A 25,678-nucleotide genomic window follows, 5' to 3' on the forward strand; every position below is an offset into this window, starting at 1 on the left:
GAGAATCAGCTCTTATTCTTAATGTTATTTTGTAAGCTTACTTACTACCAAAACCAAAATAAATTTAAAATGCCTGGAAACAACTGTCAATCTAGTTTCAAAAATCATTTTTTTACAGACCTTAATTCTCCTCCAATTATTGCCTCTTGCACATCCCATTAGCAGCCGTGCCGTCAGCTGCCTAGGCCTTAATCTCTGGAATTCCCTCCCTAAACTTCTCCGTTTCTCTATCCTCCTTTAAGACGCTCCTTAAAACCTACCTCTTTGACTAAGCTTTTGGTCACCTGTCCTAATATCTCCTTATATTGCTCGGTGTTGAATTTTGTTTGATAGTCACTTCTGATAAGTGCCTTGGGATGTTTTTACTACATTAAAGGCGCTATATAAATGCAAGTTGTTGTTATTGTTGTTAATAGTGTCAGCTGTGGCTCAGTGGTAGCACACTTGCCTCTGAATCAGAAGATTGTGGGTTCAGAGTCCCACTCCAGAGACTTGAGTATAAAATCTAGGCTGACACTTCAGCACAGTACTGAGGGAGCGCTGCACTGTGAGAGGTGCTGACTTTCACATAAAATATTAAACCGAGGCCCCATCTGCCCTTTCAGGTGGACATAAAAGATCCCATGGCACTATTTCGAAGAACAGCAGGGGAGTTCTCCCTGGTGTTTGGGCCAACATTTATCCCTCAACCAACGTCACAAAAAGCAGATTATCTGGTCATAATCACATTGCAGTTTGTGGGACCTTGCTGTGTGCAAATCGGCTGTTGGCTGCCACATTTCCTACATTACAACAGTGTCTACAGTTTAAAAGTACTTCATTGGCTGTAAAGGGCTTTGGGACGTCGTGAAAGGCGCTATATAAATGTAAATCTTTCATAATTACAATTGTAACAAGGAACTCTTCACATCTCTAAAGACAAATTCATTTAGTCTGTTATTTTTAAATTATATGACATGGCTGTAGTCATAATACTTTCTGTATTAAGAGATTATAAATGTATAAAAAAAAGAGAGCCCTCAAGAATAGATAAAAACAACTGATTAAGTTGACTATAAACTTTTATACTTAAGGTTGCACACCTCATAACGTCATTAACGCAACAGTTTTGTACGTAAATCTGTCGCTGCTGCATTGACCTCAATGGAAAATAACACCAGTGTCTCTAACGGGAGGAAGGAAGAGGTAATGAAGGAAACAGTACTTATCTGTAAGAATAAATGCTATTTTAAAGTAGAACACGATAGTGTAAGTTACTAATTTCCATCAAAGATTGCAAAAGCTATATGCTTGAAACATCTTTAGATTACAACCAGAAGTGGAAAGTTTTGAGATTTTTTTTTCCATTATTAAATTGGACATGGGTAGTATTTTGGTTGACCTAACTGTGTTGGTAGGACGTATTTTCTATAATAGATAAGCAATTATATTTTTTCACTTCTCTGTTATAAAATGTGATATTAGCAGATCTATTTTCTATTCTCAAATATACATGTGTCTGACAGCATATTACATCTGTCTGCACTAAACATATTCTTAATTTAGGAGGCTTTTAAAGAGTCACTGTTTTAACTGACTTCATTATTACAGGAACCTAAATCCACCAGTATAATTTAGCCAGTGTTAAGATAGTAAAGACCTGTGTTCTTCGTAGTTGATAAAACAAGACCACCAGATTGCACCATTAATAAAAATCTTGTTTAAGTATAAATGAAGAGGGTGAGTCACCATTTGCGAAAAAAATGTTTGTCATGTTTGGGTGAATTTTCTTGACCCTATCACTCCAGGACCACCTGTAGCAGAGAGCCAAAAATATGGGTGGAGAACTTTAACATAGGGTCCCAACTCCAATAGCGCTATTTATAAAGTTCCTGATGTGATCCTCCAATAGTGCTATTTATAAAATTCCTGATGTGCTACACGTGAGGGAAGCATTGCCATGCAAATCTGTTATACTTGTCACGATTCTGACATGATTGCGACCTATGACCCGATTTCCAGATCCAGCGCCAGTTGCAGATCGTGGGCATGCCACCCCCATAAAAAAAGGGTACTATGGGTGCTAAATTTGGCAGTGTAGCGCCCGTTGTTTCGGCACTACAAGGCTTCTTGGATGCACATGCACATTTCCTGTGAGACATGCGCTGGGCGCCATCTTGGTATAGGAGTTAGCGCAGGTGCAGATAAAGAACGCTGGAATCATGTAAAGTAGGGAGAAAATGACTTCAATCAGTGTGCAATGCTGATTTAAAGTGATAGACACCATTTTGGGACTTAACGCTCAACTCAACGCACAGTCTTAACCCCGACCACCTGCATGTGTCTCAGAGTGCTGGGAGGACCTCCCACCAGCACTATTTAAAGAGACCACGCAGGATTTACAGGTTGGTGGCTGGATTATTGCTTCTGGCTGCCGAGACATTAGTAACTGTTTTTGGAGGTCTCCTAGTCTTGAATACTAGGACGCGGGGAACATCGCCTAACATTTAGAGCCAGTACGTGCAGGAGTGAAGTTAGGAAATGCTCCTACACGCTAAAGGTGGGAGATGTTTGGAACGCTCTTCTGCAGACGGCAGTTGATGCTAGCTCACTTATGAATGTTAAATCTGCGATTGATAGATTTCTGTGAATCAAGGAATATGGGGCTAAGGCCGGTATATGGAGTGAGGTCACAGGTCTACCATGATCTTATTGAATGGCGGAGCAGGCTCGAGGGGCTAAATGTTACTGCCACTTGCTGCCTCCTGATATGCGCCACCTTCTCCTGCAAGAAAGCGGGATATGTGTCTGGGTGATGTGCCTGTCATAGTTGAATAGCTGCCAGTGTGTGTTGCCTGTGAGTTGTGCGTTGGCAGCTTGCAACAGTGGTAATGTGTAAGGGTGAGAGGAAGCATCTGGTTGGAAGAGTCGAGTGCTGATGGGAAGATTTTGTTGGTATGTGGGTGATGGGGGGGGGGTGTAGTCCATGGTGCAGTTGGTATGAGACACCACTTGACAGTTGACCTCACTCACCTTGACCACTCATGTCAAAGCATTGAACTTCTTCTTGCACTGCATCCATATTCATGATGCTGTGCACCTGGCATTGACTTTGTCCCCTGGTGCCTCCCACTGCCTTTTGGATTTATGTCTGGCGGGCCTCTTGCTCCCCCCCCATCCCCACCCTGCGGATATAGGATGTCCCTCCTTCTGTCCACCTCTTGTACCAAGATCTCTAGTGCACCAGCAGAGAACCTTAGTGCACGCACTCTTGCAGACCTGGTACCAACTCAGATTGGTGAGGTCTGGTGTGCAGATTGGAAGATGTGGGATTTAGTAGTGTGCAACCTTTATTCAGTGTTTAACATAACTCATCAGTGTGTAAACATTGGGATGGGACCTGCATCTGTGTTTTACGTGTGCAATGTCTGATCTTGGTTCAGACTCCATGCAGACAGTAGACTGTTATTTTCAACAAATAACAGCTACCTTTAAGAGATTTCTAAGAAACATCCTCCCTTTAAGAGATTGAGCTCCCCCTGGTGGTGGAAAGTGTGAATTGCATTGATTTCACATGCAAGGCCTGGAATGGAACGCTGTTTGCAGGTAAGTCCTCGGGTGGGCCGAAACTTGAGTCCTGCCTGCGCAGGGGTCATTGGGCGAGGGATAATAGCGCATCATGCTACCTACACCCAAAAACAGCCCCTATCCAATTTTTTTCCACCTATGATTGTTCCAAGAGCTGTTTAAGCACTGTGAGGTCTGAGTCATTGTGTAAGCCAGAACAACTTTACAACTGAGATAAGAGCCCTGAGTTGTTGAGAATAAAGGCATTGTGCTGATATTTTGTCCTGCTAATTTTGGCAGCTGGGAGACTGGCACAAGGTGTAGAATGTGCTTTACATGTGCTATCTGCAGGAAAAGGATGAGCAAGAAGCTCTGTTGGATGCTGGGGTGGTGAGATAACATCAGAGGAGGAGAGCACCCAACTTGGATGTACCCAGCTATGCAGGTTTACAGACCCAGATGGAATTCCTGGACATGAAAACATTCTCCTGTCCATTTCAGGCACTGTGTCCCCAACATTCCAAGGGGAGAGTGGGGGAATAATAACTTTGAAAGTGCAGCCAACTGGAGAAGGAGCACCACCATTTAATGATCTGTGCCAACCTATACCTTCTCTAGGTCTCTATGCCACTCTGCCCATAGCTTTGATGGTTGTCAGATCCCATGCAGGTTTGGCGTTGGGTCGTACAACGATTTCCCTTTTGTTTGAGGTACCTCTCTGTGAGCCTGTCCTTTGAGGATGCCACAGCACAGCCGAAAGCCTATATTGCAGCAACCTGTGCATTCATGAGAGAATCTAAGACTGTCAACAAAGCGTCAGCTATGAGGGGCTGCAAAGCTGATGGCCTTGGAGCCAGTATCCACTACAAGGATATCTGCATGCTTTCAATTCCATTGGATAATGTGCTAGCAGCTTCAGCACCACACTTGTTAGTATGGTGCTGAAGCTGCTAGCACATTATCCAATGACTTGCAACAGTCTATCATACTTTGAAAGCATTTTTGTTTTGAATGTAGCATCATGGAGATCTGTTTGTGCAGCTGCTGGAGAAAGCAGTATCATCCTCCGTTGAGGGGCTTCCTTTTCTTCCTCAGCCCGCTACTCCTGTACCTGTATGAATCACTGCCTTCAGGGTAGGAGAGGAGAAAAGGGGGAGTAGCTTTACTACACGCTGGCAATGACTAACGTTGAACTTTATTTCACTCTACCTATAAAACTCCCTCTTGGTGAAATTACTGATTTTACTTTTTTATTTCCAGTAAATGAGTATAAAGTCTCAATAAGAAGAACAGATGTTTCAGAGCGATGTGAACTCAGTGGAATGTATCTTCTAAAGGCAGACACAGATACACTGATTTTAAAAAATATTATCCCTGAGCAAGTTGTATATGAATGGCCGTATATGTTTCTAAGAAGATTTGGTGGTGACAAGGTACGCTTCATTTATTTTTAAATCACAAGTACATATTTAAATAGAAGGTTTAGAGTGTGTCCAGCATGTTAAATTGTGATGTACAACTTTTATCAAATGAATATGAATGACTGTCACTCACATGTCATTGGTAAGTGGTACTCATTGAATATTATGTCATCTCAATTTAATATGTCAGACTCCATTCAGAGATTATCACTAAAATTTTGGTAAATTTTCTGCCATTTTCCACCAGGTGGAAAGACATGGGAATATGGATTTGGTCAAATTCCCACTAATCCAACTCATTCAGCCTATGTTAAACTGGGCAGAAATGTTTTTCCTGGGCCAGGGCTTATTACATATGCACATTGGGCCTCCAGGGGAATTCCTGCCATCAAGAGGAGCTTGCCAGTGTGTGAGAAGTAATGCAGGGAGGAAATTGGTCTGCGCAGTGCCAATATGGCAGGCAGGAAGCATGCGCACATACCGGCCAGAAGAGCGTCACCCGCCATATTGGGTAAGGACAAAAAATGTGTCCTTTACCCATGCCTGACGCAGGCGTGGTCCCCTTGCATATGTAAATGAGGGGCATAACAACTGTTTGAGGTCCTCTCTCCAAGATTGGTTTGCCCAGAGACAGCCGGTGCCAGTGCACTCTAGGGAAATCAAGCCTAAGGATTGTCTGTTAGGCCCAACCAAGAAGGTAAATAACTTACCTGAATGTAGAGCCAGACCCCACATTAAAGAAACCGGCCGAACTTTCGGCCCCAATCTCCCTCCCCCAACCCCCCCCCCCCCCCAGGTTCTCCGGCTCCCCCAATCCTTGGTTCCATGTTCCTTGGCCCCACCCACACCCCGTGCTCCCTGATCTGATTCCCTGGACCCACTTACCTGAGGGCTACTGCAACATTAGCAGCGGCCCAAGTAGAGAATTACTCTTCGCCGTCGGTTCCATTGTAACGAGGTCCGAGGCGCAATATCTGGGGAGTCTTGGGCCTCACCTTTCTGGTGCAGAGAATGCACCCTGGGCCCCCTGCACACCTGAATTTTTGGGCCAATGATTCTATGAAAACTGAAAGGTGTATTTTGTTGATATTGGAGGTAAGATGTAAGGAATAATTCCACAATCCCATGCTCCTAGCAGGGAACCATTCTGGCAGGGAGTGCAGATCAGAGAATTGGGGCTACAGTGTTTATATTGGACCCCGCTGGCAGCATTAACACTATAATGTTTATACAGTGATTTCACGTGCAATAATGTTTACTTTTTTCAGAGAATGTTTTCATTTGAATCTGGAAGAAGGTGCAAATCTGGTCCAGGCAAGTTTGAATTTGAAACTAACCAAGGAAAACAGATTTTTATGTCCGTAAATGCTGCTGTAAAGATGCAAAAGATCAACAATGAAGAGGAGCGATGCAATTCTGATCCTTTAGAAAGTTGCAACTTACTCCCTGTGGACTCTGTTACTTACAAATCATATTCAGGTAGCACACGACCTCATAAGGAGCATGCTGCTGAACATAAATCTGAACTATCCAAAAAATTATCGTCTATAATATCAGATGTTTCTGAAGGCATGCATAATTTGTGTTACGACACTTCCCCAGATAATCAGGCATGTAGTCCACTAAGCAAATCACCGGTCAGGTTTCAGTACAGCTTCCCATCATCTCCTCTATTTGCATCACATGGTGAAGTCAATTCTAAATTATCAGCAGACACACTAGAGAATAGGACTACACTATATTCAGAAACAAGTCCAGGAGGGGTTCATTTGACACTCCCCTTGGAACTACCAAGCAGTAGTAAATCCTTGCCAAGACAAATAGGCAGACAGCAAAGTAACTTTACATCTCACAGAGGGGATATCCTACCACGCCAAATCAATGAGCCTTTTTTTATGTTTCCCAGCAAAATACATTCACCTAACAATAATGAAAATAATTTTGTTGAAAAGAATATTCCTTCTATTGTAACGTCTGTGCATCCTGAATCTCTTTATGATACTGTGTACAGTGGATCCAATATACCAGACTGCAAAAAAATGTTCTGTCAAAAAAAAAATCACAAGAAGAATGAGCACATATATGATGAACTTGTCGATGATTCTTCACTGTATGAAGAAGCAAAAGAATTAAGTGAAGCATGGAAAGTGCAAGGCAGACTGAATGACTATTTTGGTTATGAATACCCATACAATCCTTCTGCAGATGACTACGCTGTACCAAAACAGATGATTAACGATGCTCCTCCCAGACCACCTAAAAATGTACCATCTCCAAGAGGAAGCATGCAAAAAAGTGATTATGTCAATGTGGAATCAATCATTTGCAATAGGCAGTCATGCAATTACTCATAATTTGTACAGGACTTCAGAATGACCATTGAAAGTCCCTGTTTTATATTATACACTTAAGGGGAGTTTATACAAATCCCAAAAGAAAACCTGAATATTATGTAAATATTAATCAATGAGTACTCTGGCAAATATTCTAAGTTCACAAAAATTCTATTTATGTATTTGCATTATCTGTATCTCTCTGTATATAGCATTGTCAACAAATGTACTATGTGTAGTGTTTCGTGCTGATGCTCATTTTAAAAAATCCAATTGAAAAGGGATCATTCTTGTGATTATACATTATTAAATAATAAAATTTTCCTGACTTACTGTTGTATTTTTCAGTAGTGAAATAAAAACAAAATCTAGATTTTCAGATCTGAATAAAACACCAAGTAAAATGAAAATATCCAATTTGTCCTATTTAAACATTAACCTCACAAACATTTACCTTTTCCATTAACAGCATTTTTGGCACAATATTATTGTGTAAATTGTATTAGATCTAAGTAACAGGAGTCAATTTTATAATAACTAATCAGTCATTGATGTTAAGATAGAAGAAAGGCATGTGTAGCTACCTATGGGAAGCACAGTGTTAGGAAAGAGTAGGTTGGCTTCTGTTTGCTTTGGACTTTATTGCAATAGAATAGAATCTGTACTGACATTGGCTTTATTATTCAGAGTTTAGAGTCTTACAGGAAAGGTTGCACTTATTTGGTGCTGACATATTCAAGCAAGTTATGATTATTGGCACAGCCATGTGGCAAAGAGGGCTGATGTGTCATGTCATAGTATGAGTGCTGGAATGAAGGAATGTTCCTATTTTGAAAGTGGGGGAGGGGGGAAGGAGGTAAAGCTCTAGTGTTAAATGTAGACTGTGTTACATAGAATAGAAATCTTGCATGGGTAAAAAGAAACTCAGCCAAGTTTGCTGCACTTTTGGTGGCACAATGTCATGGAAATATTGCAACAATCAAATTTCTGTTGTCGACACTATGGGGGAGAATTTCCACACTGTTTACAGCATAATTTTAGTGCATAATCAGAGCATGTAGCTTTTTGTGCAAGAAAATGGGGCAGATGCTGTTTACATCGGTTTCCAACCCAAAATTAATCCCCCAAATTCCCTCATTCTTTTTGGCCCTCCCTGAGTTCTGCCTGCCGAGTCGTGGCCTTATTTAAATATATAATAATGGGGGCCAGTGGCACTGCAGCTCCAAGTTTCTTGCTTTTACATTCGCAAAGCATCCTGGGTAGCTTAGACAGGTAGAAGTGAGGAGTTTTTGAACTTGAATAGTGTGGAGAAATTCATTAGCTATTGCTGCAGCTGGGAACCATGTTTGCAGCAATTTGTTTTGGACATTCTGTTTATACCTGGACTTGCTTCTCACTGATTCCGAAAGGATGCAACCACCAGGAGATTTTCACCATCCCCTACCTAGAGTGAGGGCTTCTCAGGAGAAGGTATGTCATTCCCTATGGGCATAGCCTTGAATGCCATTATCATAGAGGAGGAGCAACAGCAGCACATGATGGAGCAAATGAGAGTCAGGCAGCAGTAGCTGCAAGGGGAATCAGAGCACATGTCATCATTAAAGTCTTCTCTTCTGTGTAACACAGTCTACATTTAACACCAGAGCTTCTCCTCCATCCCCCCTCCCCCCTCCCCCACTTTCAAAAAAGGAACATTCCTTCATTCCAGCATCCATCCTATGACATCAGCCCTCTTTGCCACTACATGGCTGTGCCAATAATCATAACTTGCTTGAATATGTCAGCACCAAATAAGTGCAACCTTTCCTGCAAGACTCTAAACTCTGAATAATAGGGCCAACGTCAGTGCAGATTCTATTCTATTGCAATAAAGTCCAAAGCAAACAGAAGCCAACCTACTCTTTCCTAACACTGTGCTTCCCATAGGTGGCTACACGTGCCTTTCTTCCACCTATTCTAGTGCTTCCCCTGAATTCAACCTGAAGGCCAGTATCGTGAGAGGTGATTGGCTGCTCATGTGCTGCAAAAGGCTAATGGCCCTGACAGGGAGCAACTGCTGGGCATCTCTAGAGCTTGTTCTTATGGAGCCTGTTGTTGCCTTCCATATTCCTTGGTATAGTGATCTGCGGGAGAACACCAGAGGCCTGGCAAGTGCTGCTGTTCTGAGAGACCACAGTATCAGGAAAGTCAATTTCAAACATCGTTATTCCACTGGGTCCTGGATCTGTGTTCCCATTGATCAGCAGGATGGCTAGTTTAATGGTAGTTATCAGATCCCGAAAACCCTGAGAGACATATATTGCAGTCACCATGGTCCAGAAGCCAGTATTCAGTGTTCTGCCTGTTCTCTTCCCTATTGCCACCAGAGCTGCAATCTGCACTTCCATGGAGATTAAGGCCCTGACCGGTCCCTGGCTGCTTATCAGATGGGAGTTTGCTGCAGATTCCAATGAAGCTGCCATACATACAATTGGTGCCTGCAATGAAGAAAAAACTTCTCTGTTGCTGCAAAAGAGAATAATAGACTCAAGAGTTGGCAGTTGCCACATATCTTTAGAGACTGACCTCAGAACCTGCATGTGGGTGTGATGTTCCTTAAACATCCTTCAGCAATTACAAATGAATTCTGGGTCTCACGGCCTCGCCTTCTCCTCAGCCTCAACTGGGAAGATGGCACATCTCACCCACTTCACACTCCTCCGGCTCTCTTGTGCCCCATGAATCACCCAGTGCCACATCCTCACTGATACTATCTAATTCCCCCTGGATGATAGTATTTGAGTAGGAATGAAGAATCAAGTAAAGCAAAGGGTGAGTTGGCGGGGTTAGAGGCAGCGGAACATAGAGCAGGAGGTCGCTACAGGAACTCATGAATGGGCTTGAGTCCGACTTCATTTCCCTTTTCATTATCATCCACCTTGTCTTCCTCCTCGTCATCACAGTTCATTAGGAGGTAGTTGTGTCTCCTCCTCTTCATTATCTTCCTCATCTTGTGCCCCCTATTGTGTGTCTACAGGAAAGGGGATAGTAGATAAGAATAGGTGAGCATTACCCCCTTGGAATTAAGGAAACAGGGAAGTGGGTGGAAGCTTGTGTTTTGTGGTGCTTCACAGGGATGCTAGGGCGACAGTGTAGGTGTACAGTTACTAAACTGGTCCTGGAAATATGCCCTCAACCTCACCATCTCCTATGGCAAGAGCTGAGTGGCTCCATATGAGCTCCATGGTCTTCACATCATAGGGCGTGAGGTTGGGGATGTCCCTCCAGTGGCCTGCCTCTCACAGGCATTGTGCACCAATTTCTCCTGCAATAGGATTGAGTCGATTAGAAGAAGACTAGCAACAAATTTTCACAAAGGATCCTAAAACAGCCAAAGGACCCTTTAATAACCTAAACATTTATTTTAAGCAGGCCCAGGATGACTAGGGGGCACTCGAACCAATATGGTGATCAATGCACACCTGGTCTATATCGGGCATGCGTGATCACAGCATGGTATTGGTAGGTTTAGCAACCATTTTGCACTGAAAAATGGGAGAACTGAGATACAATTCTATTTTGTCCCTTTTAATGAATTTTTAACCCAGTTTGCTGTTCTACTCCTAATTCTATACCCCGTAATCTTCTCTAGTAAGCTCTTGTGTGGTACTTTGTCAAAGGCCTTCTTAAAGTCCATGTACACAACACCCACTTCATTTCCCCCATCTACCATGTCTGTTATGTCCTCAAAGAATTCTATGAGGTTTAGTTTAAGGTCAGCAATCTCAATGTGATGTTAGACAGCTCAGGTCACAGAGCCCTACTCAAAGACATTGAACCCCTAAGGTAATTACATGATTATGGTGTTTTGCACCCTGATATACTCACATCAATGAGTGGTACCCCAAAATGTACCTTCTGATTTGGATGAGAAATCTTCCATTATTGGTACTGCTTTCGCAATAGGACTAGAAGGGATGCAGTCAGAACTATATTTGATGAAAACTTCATGAAATCCCTTAGGGTAAAATAAAATACACAGTAGGTGCATGCATGCATAAAGAAGTATAAATAAAAAATTATTATGAGACCTTGCTGAATTAAGGAGATTCTGTGGACATTGAACTGCACTAATTAAAATGTTTCTCAGTTAGAAGTAACTTTGGAGTCTAACATATTCAATGAATCAAAGAACCACCCCATGATGTATTTATCTGTTGAACAGGGCTCTCAAGATTTAATTAGGGCTATTACTTTTAATATATAATTATTCCGTAGCCACAAGATGGCACTATCACATTACCTTTCTCACAACCTCATCATCACTGCCTTCATCAAAACATTTCAGTAATATCTCTGATACTGAACTGGCAAAAATTCAATGAATGGTGCACATGAGCTAAGAGACAAACTATATATCACCTATACAGTGTGATGCATAAAGCTCATGCTGATCATAAATAGTGGCACTTTTGATAAATTTACAAATAAATGGTTAAATCAATCACAAATGTGTTTTACCTATATAACATTTCTTGGAAAATTATTGAATTAATGGAATTTCACAATATCATAATTACCATGCTGCAGATCATTTTATTTTTCTAAAACCAATTATTGTACCAGACACAGCAAATTAGAACACCAATAAACCGGAGGGGCATGGGTTCAATTCCATCTTTCCCAATCTGTTAAACTCACGATTTTAGCTACATTCCTTTGGGGGGTCGCCTGCCTAGCATTCAGCATCTTCCCACAAGGAGAGGCAAAATAAGAAGGAAAGACCTCACCTAGCCACTCTCACATAACAAAGAGGTAAAAATCAGATCAGCCATGATCTCACTAAATGGCGGAGCAGGCTCGAGGGGCCAAACGGCCTACTCCTGCTCCTATCTCTTATGGTATTATTAAAGAGTAGTGTTTGCTGAGGTCTTACCTGGCCACATTCATAACACTAGGACATACATAGCCTAGGGACATCTAAAGGGGGAGAGAGAAGGGTGAAAAATAGAGAAATAGGAAAATAAAAAAAATTGTACCATCAAAAATAAAATTGTGGCATTACTATGTGCATACAATAGGGTAAAAATAGATTTTCTTATATTCTGTATTTATAAATGAAACACAAAGGGAAATTGGTATTTAAATAAATCTCTTCACAGTAAACAAATGATACTGACAAGCACGAACTTCTAATAGCAGTTATGAGCATTTAGCAATCTTAGTCCATTGTTGGAGTAAAAAACATAGCTATAGCTGGGGATTTCCTCAAGAGCTTCGACCGCTCCGTAGCCATAGGCTCGTCAGAAGTGCAGCAGTGACCCCATTTGCTCGTAAACTGGGTTTCCGCTGCACTTCTCGAGCAGTTACGGTGGTGGAACGGGAGCAGGTCTGAGGAAATTCCTGCCATCTTTAAATATAATATATTACGTCTGTTCTATAGTGTAAACTTCCTATAGGTGTAACACTTACTTCCCGTGCACGGTCCGATCATTTCCACAGGCGATAGAGGAGAAGATGCCCAACCAAGGTAAGTTTGATGTTATTTTTGAGGGGCCAGAAGTAGGAGTGCTACTCCTGGACCCACAAAAATAATCTGGGCCGGTGCCACACCCGGACCCCCTCCACAATTGTGGGTCTCTCGCATTTATCTTTCTGCCGACTGAGGCGGCCCAATATTGGTAGGCCTCAATCCGGCAAACTGCTTTGGGAAACCTGTTTGGTACACCGCAGCTCGCCAGCTCGATATTAATGAGGCCGTGGCGCAAAATCAATTGCCACTTTTCACTTCGAGTGCGGGCAATTGACAAGCGTGCCCTGCCTGTCGGTCGCCCAAAACTCAAATTTGACACTAATGTTATTATATTGAGCTATATTTCTTCTACTTTCCCGATTGTATCATTTTCCCACTATATTGTATTAATTTATAAATTTATGCGAAACAATTTATAAATTTATGCAAACTTCTTGTAACTACCCCATAATTGCTTATTTATTGAATCTTCTCCTCTATCCAGTTCTGACGAAGGGTCATCGACCTGAAACTGTAATTCTGTTTCTTTCTACACAGATGCTGCCTGACTTGCTGAGTATTTCTAGCATTTTCTGTTTTTATTCCACAATTGCTTATACTCCCTTGTGGGATAGCTGAATTTTAAATCCCTTCCAGCAGAAAGTCAATAGAAAATTGGGCCTAGCATGTACTGTCAGTGTAGTAGCAATATGCATAAATGCCCATATATATTTATCAAATGCCAGAATAGCCGTAACCGAGGAGGAAGAAGGTAGTTCTTTTTAATTATAATGCTCACTTTTGCATTTAGCATCACTCACACCACTGGAAGCAGGGACCAGTTCAGCCACACAATGTAAAAATTATTAGTGAGCTTGAGGAGGATACACAGGATAAGTTATTGATCACAAGTAGTGAAAGTGGGGGAGATTCAAAAAGGGCAGAAGGCTACTGTCTGGGTTGCTTTGTGATTGTGACCTCAAGACCAGCTATGAAACAGAGGTTACTTCATAAGCAAGAACAGTCAGGTAAGCCAGTCATTTGTTTCTGCAGAACATAATAAAAACTGACCTGAGTAGTGTTGCAAATTCTATCACCTAGTTGTGTACTGTTGTGGAGCAATGGTTGTCTGCCCTCCAGACTGGCATTGAGCATCAAGCAACATCACTGGCATCTGGAGAAAAGAACTAAGGCATGCAGGCACCTAGCAACTAAAAGCATCTCTCAGGAATGCTCCCCCAGTGACAATGCCAAGGCATTGAAATCCAGTTGGGGTTTTGCTAAAGTTGAGGAGGTTGATAGGGTCAGGATCAGGTGGGATGTAGGCGGAAGAGTGGATTTGGAACCTGACCTCTGAGGAGTATGGTAGATGATTTAAATGTTGGGAGTGCCAAATGGGACAGATTTGGACACTGCTTGGAGTGAGCCAATAATGTGTGGCATGGTGAGCATTGCAGAGGATCGCCAAATCAGAGCATTGGGAGGCTGTGGACCAGTCCAAAGGAGACAGCAGATTAAGCCTGCAGCAAGATAATAATTTGGCAGGAGAGTAGCCAGCAAGAAGCAATGTCAGACATAGCAGAGCGGCCAGGACAGTAACAGCATGGGAGTGAGATTAGTGGAGGCAGGGAGATAGGGCACCAACACCCAATATGTCAGCAGGAGACAATGGTGATAGCAGAGGTGAAATTGTAATTTGGGAGGATACCAACAGGCAGCAGAAGAGAGCAGCAACTTAAAATTGACCAGCTTGAGCTATTGCAGAGATCAATGGAATAGAGTCCAACATAGACACTGTCATGTTTAAATAGAAAAGACTAGGGGGCAAAATTGGGCCGTGAAGCACCCGTTTTGTAGGCGTCATGCGGACTCCTAAGCACCAAAAATGGCGTCCGAGATGCGTGCGCACACTTCTGACGTGAAGTGCACAGGACGTCGTCACAGGACGTGGTTGCGCACGTGCACATAACGAACACCGGCAACATGTAGAGTAGGGAGATTATGACGTAAATCAATGTGCAATGCTGATTTGAAGCAGCCGGCAGCATTTTGGAAATCCATGCTCCACAGCTCGCACCGCTGAACAGGACTTAAATGGCATGAAGGACACTCCCACCAGCGCTATTTAAAGGAACATGTAGGAGTTACAGGTTAGTTGCTGGATTAGTTATTCTGGCTGCTGGTACAATTGTGTGTGCTTGTGGAAGTTTCCTAGACTTGGAGAAAGTTGCAATATTCTATAGAGAGTGGTCTGGCTGGTCTTGCAGTACTGTTAGTGGCAATTGAAATAGTGTGCTGACCGAAGTTACTTCCAGATATTGGTGGCCTGCTAGGGCTTCCTCTGGGAATTGAACATGACTGGGAGCATGCAGAGACGCCATACAGAGCAGGACAAGCTGCCAGAAGAGGGAGGAGGAGGAGGCGCAGGGCACTCTGCAGGAGGCCATATCCAACGAGGACCCTCAAGGACCAATTAGTTATGCACTGGATACAGCAAAGGCTATGGGCCCCTACAACATCCCGGCTGTAGTGCGGAAGACTTGTGCTCCCGAACTAGCCACACCTCTAGCCAAGCTGTTCCAGTACAGCTACAACACTGGCATCTACCCGACAATGTGGAAAATTGCCCAGGTATGTCCTGTCCACAAAAAGCAGGACAAATCCAATCTGGCCAATTACCGCCCCATTGGTCAACTTTCAATCATCAGCAAAGTGATGGAAGGTGTCGTTGACAGTGCTATCAAGCGGCACTTACTCACCAATAATATGCTCACTGATGCTCAGTTTGGGTTCTGCCAGGACCACTCGGCTCCAGACATCATTACAGCCTTGGTCCAAACATGGACAAAAGAGCTGAATTCCAGAGGTGAGGTGAGAGTGACTGCCCTTGACATCAAGGCAGCATTTGACCGAGTGTGGCACCAAGGAGCTCTAGTAAAATTGAAGTCAATGGTATGACCTAGCACAAAGGAAGATGGTAGTAGTTGTTGGAGGCTAATCATCTCAGCCCCAGGACATTGCTGCAGGAGTTCCTCAGGGCAGTGTCCTAGGCCCAACCAACTTCAGCTGCTTCATCAATGACCTTCCCTCCATCATACAGTCAGAAATGGGGATGTTCGCTGATGATTGCACAGTGTTCAGTTCCATTCGCAACTCCACCCGCTCCGGCTCCTGCGCACTCGTGCCCGGTGTCTCACCACGTGCAGATCCCTCCTCTATCCTAACCTCTAAACTACACGCAGTGTCAGTATCTGAGCTGGAGGCTGCAAGTGTAAGATCGAGTGACGGTGTGTCTGCATCATCGTCATCTTCCTCTGCCTCCTCTGACTGTGCTGATTCCAGCTCTTGGTTATCTGAAATGACAAAGGGACACAGGTTGAGTTGTAGAGCGGGGGGAGGAGAAAGTAAGACGTGCGTACTTACACTATCTGCAGCACGTATGTCAGAAAAGATTGTGAGCTGAGGGAGAAGTGGGAAGTGAGAAGGAGGATTAGATACCCTCATCATCGATACCTCCAGCACCACCAGTGGCTACAGCCGCAGCAATGACCCGTCCAATGATGGACAGCACTGTCTCCTCCATGGGGATGAAGATGCGTAGGCGTGCCTGTCCTCCCCCAGTTCTTTCCTACTGCCTACTGTTGTGCGCCACCTTCTCCTGTAAGAAAGAAGGAAGTGTATCAATGAGTGTCCTGCAAGATGTTTGGGTGATGTGACTGTCATGGTTGAATAGCTGCCAGTGTGTGATGACCTGTGAATTGTGGGTGTGCGGCTTGCAAGAGTGGTAATGTGTTCGGGTGGGATACAGCATCTAATTCAAAGGGTTGCGTACTGATTGAAAGAGTTTGTTGGTAGGTGGGTGACAGGGGGTGTAGTGCGCAGAGCAGTGGATGAGGCTAATGTTGTAGTTGGTAGGATATGCCACTTGACAGTTAAACTCACTCATCTCGACCATTCGTGTCAAATCATTGAACTTCTTCCTGCACTGTATCCATGGGCGTGGTGCTATGCTCCTGGCATTTACCCCATGTGCGACTTCCCCCCAGCCTCTTGAGCATATGTCTGGAGGGCCTTCTGCCTCCTTGTGGATATAGGATGTCCCTCCGTCTGTCCACCTCTTCCACCAAGGCCTTTAGTGCACCATCCGAGAACCTTGGTGCATGCTCTCTCGCAGATGCAGCCATTCTTCACTATCTTCCAGCACAGAGTTACTTCCCAAAGGACTTCCTACAACCATAGTGCATCTCCCCTTTAAGAGGCATGGGCTTCCTTTAAGTAGTGCTAGCCACTCCCGATATCAGAGCCCCCTGCTGGTGTGTGCAGCCAATCAAGAGCGCAGGCAGCGCTGGCTGCCCACAGCAATCAATAAAATAATCAGGCAGCACTAATGTTACGTGCTGCCTGCACTTCTACGACCAGGCGCAGATTAATCGTGCACCACAATCCCAGTGCCCGCTTTCGGGGGTTATCCAATATAACCCCCTAGACCTCTGACAATAATGCCAATGAAGCACTGTCGATGAGATGCTAGGCTAGAATGTTTAACAGTAAAGGCAGGGAGAAATTGGCTAAGTATGGAAGAAGTATGTATATCTAACACCACCTTTCTATAGGCACAGGTGCTCCTCTACACTCGAAGAAGTCCCACAGTAATGTAAAAGGAACAGAGACCTAGCACATAGGAACTGAGCATTCTTCAAGCATGTAGGCGAGGAATATCGGGGTTAGAAATGAGATGGTACTTAAACATATGTTGAGATAGATGGACTTCATGAAATACGCTGCTTGAAAGTATTTGCTTAGTTCTAGTGTATTTTTTGCTTGTATTTTATGTTTTTGAATGGTGGAACAGGCTCGAAGGGCTGAAAGGCCTACTCCTGTTACTATGTACCTCAGTATTCAACAACTTGAAGCTTCAAAACAAATCGGATGCTTTCCAGCTCTTGAATATAAATCTAGTTATGCCATCTGAAATAGCTCATACTTTGGCAAACATGATCTTTTTAATATTATGAATTGTTCCAGTTACAAAAATAAAGATTAAGTCAACGGTAATAAAAAGAATAAATAAAAGAAACAGAATTTTTTCTGATTTCACTCCTGAATGTCCTAGCTCTAATTTTAAGATTGTGCCCCGTTCTGGATTCCAGCACCAGAGGAAATAATGGGGTAGAAATTCGGGAGCGCCCATTTTGGGGGGCGCACTCCTGCTCCTCCCGACTCCATATTCTAATAAGTATATTTTTAAAAAAACACCTTTTTAGTGGCAGTCCCACTCCAGAACACATAATCTAGGCTGACACTTCAGTGTAGTACTGAGGGAGTGCTGCACTGTCAGAGGTGACGTCTTTCGGATGAGATGTTAAACCGAGGGCCCATCTGCATTCTCATGTGGACGTAAAAGATCCCATGGCACTGTTTGAAGAAGAGCATGGGAGTTCTCCCCAGTATCCTGGACACTATTTATCTCTCAACCAACATCACTAAAAAAACAGATTATCCGGTCATTATCTCATTAATGTTTGTGGGACCTTGCTGTGTGCAAATTAGCTTCCGCGTTTCTTACATTACAACAGTGACTAGACTTCAAAAGTACTTCATTGGCTTTAAAGCGCTTCGGGATGTCCTGAAAAGTGCTATACAAATACAAGTTCTTTCTTTTCATTTATGGAGATGCCTAATAAATTGTTATGGTGAGCTGGCTGCAAAAGTGGCAACGAAAACAATTGGCGCGTTATGTTGCGGGTACAGAACAACAGGTGTCTGATGTGCAATATCATAAAAAATTATATTTTGACATACAAATGTGCATATTACAGAGATTATCATTTTTAGAAACTACAAGCAGATAACATTGTACATATGTTACAATTTTTTTTACATTAGGAATGAATGGTTGTAGCATCAACTGATGGGCACAAGTATATTTGAGTTACATTTTCTTCTTGTTGTGGGACCAGTTCAAGCTATGGACTATACAGAACATCAGAACTGGAATAAAGCTCTGATCACGTAGGTCCTCAGTAAGACATATTACTTCTACAGTCTCTACAACAGAGTAAGCTTTGTACATTTAACATGTCAAATAATTAAACTGTCAATCAAAATGACAAAAAGTTGAGTATTGTCATATATTTGCCTTCAACCCTGGTAATTTGACAATGGAAATAATTTTACATTGAAAAGAACAACTAAGTGCATTCAATGTATAACCATGTGTCAGTTAGGCCAGTGAACATTAGATTTCAAGTTTCATTGCATTTAATAATAAGATTTACAGATTACAACCATAAATCGCTTAAAAAGTCTTTTGAGAATGTGAAAAGTTAACATTTTCTTAGACTGTATAAGGATTGTACAAAAACTATAATTAGGAAAGACTACTGCACATACTTTAAATGTTTCTTCTAAATTTGCCATGTAGGAATAATCTGTTGCTGGATTCCCAAAATCATCCTGTAAGAATTGTCAATATAAAAAAATCAGTTCTGTGCAAATATAAACTTCATCAAGAAAATCATTATAAAGTCAAAATGAGTATTCCCATCAACTAGTAGGTAATAATGCAGAAAAAAATGAGCAAAGAAGTTGAATGTATTACTCTACTTTAAAAAGGGAGCGTTACTTATTTATAGTGTTTTTAGTAGTATTAGTTGTTGTTGGTGATTTGTTACTCTATCTTAAGTAGTGCCTGTTCAGCAAACACTGCATTACTTCTGCTGAAAATATTTATTATTGGGCAAGAGGTGATGGCCCACAGGTGATCTCTAACGTGAATAAATCCAAGCTAACACTAGGGGTTTCCTACAGACCATCAGGTCAATACAAGGAGGAGGACAGTTTGCTATTTGAAGAAACAAGAAAGATGTGTGAGAGCAGGAAAGTTAGTTTAATGGGAGACTTCAATCAACCCAATATAAATTGGGAATGCCGCATGATTTAGAGTCAGAGTTGGTAGATATTATGCATAACTGCTTCATGACTCCATGAGAAACCATGAGAGACAGTGCTCATCTTGGCCTGATATTTGTAAATGACCCAGATAACATACAAGATATGAACAATAACCACAGAGTGATCAAGTTTAACACGATCTGGGATTCAATTAAACCCAAGACCAGAAGCCAGATTTATAACTTTTAAAGAACACTAAATTCAAAGAGACAAGGGAAGAATTGAGACAAATAGATGGGAGAACAATGTTTGTCAACGTTTCAGGAAAGAAAAAAAGGAAGACCTTCAAAAGAACAATGCTGGATATGCAGGACAAGTGCATATCTCAGACTAAACAAGTGTGACCCTAAATAGATTAACAAACAAATTAAAAGTGAGATAAAGAGGAATAATGACATCTACATATCCTGCAGGGCGAAAGGAGATGTGCTCAATAGAATGAATATAGGATCATGCAGAAACAAACTGAAAGACTGGTCAGAGGGGCTAGAGGGATCCAGAAATAATCACAGCTGCAGAGGCAAAAAATAATGGTAAAAAAAATCTTTCAGTATTACTATAGCAAGAGAGCTATCACAGAATAGGTGAAAACATTAAAAGAAGCAAACAGGCTTGAAACTGATGACGAGCACAAGATAGTAAATATCTGGAATGATTAATTCCCAAAAGTATTCACAAGGGAATACAAGAACAACATGCTTGTCCCCAATAAGAGTACCAAGGCATTAAGCCTTAAATATAAATAAGATGTGGATGTCCGAGAGAAGCTGAAAGTGCTCAAAACAAAGAAGTGGGTGGCTTATTGGAAAATTACAGGTGCGCTATCTACAATTACCCTATAAATTGCCTGTTGCACACTATGCTCCTGTGGTGGCAGAGTCTCAGAAAATTTTGCCCATTGAATATATAAACAATGTTTATTTTTCTCAGTTATGACTATGTCTTCCTCTTTCATAGCATGTACTTTCATCCCATTTCCGATCTAAATGTGATTGGTCAGCATGGTTGCTGTTCACCTTTTGGGGTGTAACAGTAATAATTTTGATAGTAATATTTGATATGCATATATCACTATCTGCACAATGTACATAACAGCCAATCTATGCAGGTGTACATTTATGTCTGTTTTGTCTCTACAGTGGCGAAATTATCATCTAGCTCTGCTGAATCCAACTATGAGGCCATAGCCATCTTGGAAGACAAGTCAGAAGAGAGCAAGTACTTCACTGGCAAGAGGGAATAATCCACAGCCACGGAAGTGAGTCCACACTGTGCTACCAAAAAGACCCATCACCTGTTATTTGATCCTCTGTAATACTGTGAACGTACGAAAGGTCTGCAATATGAGGAAAAATGACAGATCAGTCTCATTAGACATAAGCTGTTCTTTACTCACTCCACCAACATCCCAGAGCATTGCGTAATACTTCCTATCAATAAAAATATTCAGTATAGTGCCGTTCACCTTCGTGGGTCCAACAGTAACAGTTTCTGCAACATATGTAAATATTGGGGGAATCATTACCTGGAATTTCTGAAGGGAATCTCCCAATCTTCCATTGTAACTTTGGTGGAAGATCCGTAGAACCCCTGGAGGTACACGCAAATGGCTATAAAACAGCTGTTTATCCCATTTTCCACGGTTTCTACCAATCTTCCAACAAAGTTGGCCTCCTATGCTGTAATGATTCTATTACTCTATAAATTTGCAGGACTATGGGGAAAGGGCAGGGGAATGGGTCTAATCGGATTGCTCTTACAAAGCGCCGGCATAGGCTCAATGGGCCGAATTACCTCCTTCTGTGCTGGAACGATGCTATGATTCTAAGTTAGAGAACAGGAGATTGGGAAAACTCTGTGGAAATTCTCCCTCTCAATACATGATGCCTGCACAAACATCAGATTGGCATCCCATCTCCTGAATGATTTTGACTCCCTCAATGTAAATCTAAGTCTTATTTAATTCCAGTGCCACATAACTATTTGATCACCCTCTCCTATTAATTGATGTTGCCACTCCAGTGGCATAAAAGATTTACTTGGATATTAGTTCTTGATGCTGAAATCACTCTGTTATTCATAAAATTAGTTTAAAGCAACTGGGGCCGAAGTGGGAGGTGAATCATCCGCCTCCCCCAAAGTGTGAGGCCCCACAAATGTTAACATCCAGGCCTCAATTACATACCCCAACATTGACTTCCGCTCGAAGCCAGCGGAAATGACAGTCAAAATTGATTGGAGGTGGTTAGGCCGCCGCCACGGACCCACGGAAACTGTCCCCAGCAAGGTAAGCATTTTAGGGGGGGGGGGGGGGGGGGGACTAGCAATTAGCGGTCGGTGGGGGAGCCCGGGGCACGAGAGGGCCAATGTATCTAGTAAGGATCCTGGCCACAGGAGGCACTAGTAAGTGATATTTTAAAAAAATTTTCAAGATTCTTCGTGGGCCAGGAGTACCCAGTGCCTCCTGTGGCCAGGATCCTTACTGCTGACAGCTTTTGCTAACAAGTTGGAGACTGTGCGGGCCTTAGACGGGCCAGTGGTTAAAACGGCATATGCATCTTGATGACATCTTCAGGATGTGACCACCATTTTAATTGAGCACCCGCTCCTCTGGGGTGAGCTACCTTCCCGTGCCTGAATTCAGACAAGTAAAAATGGTGGGGGTAGGAACATGCATGGAACATGGTGCAACCACTCCCTTCCCCGCTATCTTAACCACCCATCCACAACGTTCCCATCGGGGGGAGGAGAGTTAAAATCGACCTTAAAAAACTATTTGTTTCTGCACACAGAGTAATTATCTTGTAATGTAAGCATAAATTCATCCACAAATGGAATCAAATTTAACATCCTGGCTTCTATCTCTCACCAATGTTGCTATAATGTTCCAGTTGGGAAAATTTACTGAAGTGAACTCTAGAATACTTCACTTCTCATGACAGTGCATTTTTATCAATCAGCTAGAAGGAGGCATGTCAAATGAGTTTGATAGCCGTATTCTGGCTGTGAACCAGAGTTATATTTTCTCACAGTGGCACAGCCCACGCTTTGGGTAATAAATGAGAAAATAGTTCTTTCACTTCAATTTACAACCTGAAACCACCATGTGTGAGTGGAAAGCACAGTGACACCACTTCAAATTCAGTTTGGCAAACAGTTTCCATTTTTTGCATACTTTTTTCTTTTGTTAGATTATGGTTGTTGCTTTCTTCTGACATGTTCTTGCTCATTTGGCAATTCGGATGCACGCCATTGTGAAATTTGTGACTTGTTATTTTGTGGATGGTTGTCCTGTGATAGTTTCTGAAAAGACACAATGGGACTGTTACAAATTTTGCAGATCTTACACTTGATATTCTCTTGGGTTCAGCATCACTGATCATTCCCATAAGTGGACCTCACATCCCCAATGACCCAGAGTGCATCATTACTGTCCAAAATCTTATTAATGATAGCCTGACCCAGAGGTCATAATATAGAAAACCAAATGGCCACTGAAACATTGCATGTGCCACCATGTGCATACTTGTGTGATTACAGAATACAAACTGAAAAGCACTCGTGAGATAAGGCATGATTGTAAACAACAACCAGTTTATTTTACATAAAATACATGTTGGATAATAAACTAGAATGGAAAGAGTTAATCAGGGCATTAACAGAATGTAATGGAGTTTGGCAGTGTAATATTGCCAATGCTTTGTTATGATATGTAAGGTCACTGAGCATATTGCAGCTGTGTGAAAATTTAACTTTTCGTTCGAGAAACATAATATAGTTTTAAACCACAATATTTTGAAAGACCTAGTGAATAGACAGGATAGTTTACAAATGGCCTTCTGATAAGTGCAGAGGTTGGATATATTAGAAGGTATCAACTGACTCCCACAGTTGAATAGTTATGAGAGGGAAAGTATGTGCTCAAAGATAGTTGATACTTATTGGTAAAAATTGCAAGGACATCAGAGTGTTAATTCAGCAAAAGGGTGCCATCTGCTTTGAAAAGAGCTGTTACGTAGCAGTGAAAAGAAATGTTATAGAGAGGGTCTACACGTAGGCAGGGAGCTACAGTGAGTCCTCCACAGAAGAAAGAAACCTTTGTTGGTGTAGTTCCCAGGATTAGAGATAATCATAGTGTCCTGTTTAGTAAGGTTGTCTTAAAGCAGAATATAGTGCGATGCCCTCTTATTGCTATGAAATAGCAAGTGCATTTTGCACTTGGCCTGCCCCCAACAAACGTGAAACCTGCTCCGGGTTAAAATCGACATCGGGGTTTCCGCTGATTTTCTAACGAACTTACCACTGCTGATCGAGAGAATCCCCAAGGAAATTCCCAGCGTGTGAGTTTTTGCTGTCTGCAGGCATTCTGATGACTTCAAAAGTCTCCTGCTATTGCTCGGTCACATCTTTTGACTCACAAGTCTGAGTGCATCCTCCTAAAATAAATGTCCTTTGTGTCCGTCACAGGTGTTAAGCTCATACAGAAACAATTATCTGATGAATAGCCTAGCACCATGTGACACGTTACTAGTGCTCTGTGATTCATCCAGTAATATCCTCTTTGTCTTAGTAGTGCCCTAGTCCCAGCCCAGAAAAACTAACTTGGGCGAGGGTGCTACTGAGACAAATGGGTTATCATAGAATCATAGAAAGGTTACAGCAGGGAAGGAGGCCATTCAGCCCGTCGAGTCTGAACCGGCTCTATGCAAGAGCAATCCAGCTAGTCCCGCTCCCCTGCCGTATCCCCGTAGTAGCCCTGCAAATTTTTTCCTTTCAAGTACTTGTCCAGTTCCCTTTTGAAAGCCATGATTGAATCTGCCTCCACCATCACCTCTGGCAGTGCATACCAGATCCTAACCACTCGCTGTGTAAAAAAGTTTTTCCTCATATCACCTTTGGTTCTTTTGCCAATCACCTTAAATCTATGTCCTCTGGTTCTTGACCCTTCCGCCAATGGGAACAGTTTCTCTCTATCTACTCTGTCTAGACTACTTCATGATTTTGAACAACTCTATCAAATCTCCTCTGAAACTTCTCTGTTCCAAGGAGGACAACCCCAGCTTCTCCAGTCTATCCACGTAACTAAAGTTCCTCATCCCTGGAATCATTCTAGTAAATCTCTTCTGCACTCTTTCTAAGGCCTTCACATCTTTTGTAAAGTGCAGTGCCCAGAACTGGACACAATACTCCAGTTGTAGCCGAACCAGTGTTTTATAAAGACTTCCTTGCTCTTGTACTCTATGGGGGAAAAAAAATAAATAGGGATCGTTTTTGGGCATAGGTAGTGTGATGTGCTATTACCCCGTGCCCAATGGCCCCTGCGCACGCAGGCAGGAGGCAAGTTTTGACCCACCGGAGGACTTAGCTGCAATCAGCGTTCCTTTCCAGGCCTTGCACGTAGAATCAATGCAATTTGCACTTTCCACCACCAGGGGGAGCACAATCTCTTAAAGGGAGGATGTTTCTTAAAAATCTCTTAAAGGTAGCTGGTACCTGTTATTTGCTGAACTGTCTACTGTCTGCGTGGAGTATGAATGGAAATCAGACATTGCACACGTAAAACACAGATGCAGGTCCCATCCCTATGTTTACACACTGATGAGTTATGTTAAAACATTGAATAAAGGCTGCGTACTACTAAATCCCATATCCTCCAATCTGCATGCCAGACCTCACCAATCTGCCGATCTGAGTTGGTACCAGGCCTGCGAGAGTGCATGCGCCAAGGTTCTCTGCTAATGCACTAGAGACCTTGGTGCAAGAGGTGGACAGAAGGAGGGACATCCTAGATCTGCGGTGGGGGGGGGGGGGGGGGGGGGAGGGCAGTAAGAGGCCCTCCAGACATATCTCCAAAAGGCAGTGGGAGGCAACAGGGGACGAAGTCAATGCCAGGCGCACAGTATCATGAACATGGATGCAGTGCAGGAAGAAGT

At 42.6% G+C, this 25,678-nt stretch overlaps 1 protein-coding gene across 1 annotated transcript in view; it reads left to right on the forward strand.

Annotated features, from left to right (window-relative positions):
• The window catches only part of LOC137340296 (docking protein 1-like), a 29,909-nt gene extending 22,300 nt beyond the window's left edge, over nt 1-7,609 (forward strand). Inside the window, exons 4-5 of the mRNA XM_068002713.1 lie at nt 4,807-4,979; nt 6,236-7,609. Coding sequence (XP_067858814.1) covers nt 4,807-4,979; nt 6,236-7,321 — 1,259 coding nt within the window. The 3' untranslated portion in view covers nt 7,322-7,609. The remainder of the gene's footprint in view (nt 1-4,806; nt 4,980-6,235) is intronic.
• The last annotated feature ends 18,069 nt before the right edge of the window (nt 7,610-25,678 follow it).

The sequence above is a fragment of the Heptranchias perlo genome, chromosome 21 (genome assembly GCF_035084215.1).
Source record: "Heptranchias perlo isolate sHepPer1 chromosome 21, sHepPer1.hap1, whole genome shotgun sequence".
NCBI classification, from domain to species: Eukaryota; Metazoa; Chordata; class Chondrichthyes; order Hexanchiformes; family Hexanchidae; genus Heptranchias; species Heptranchias perlo.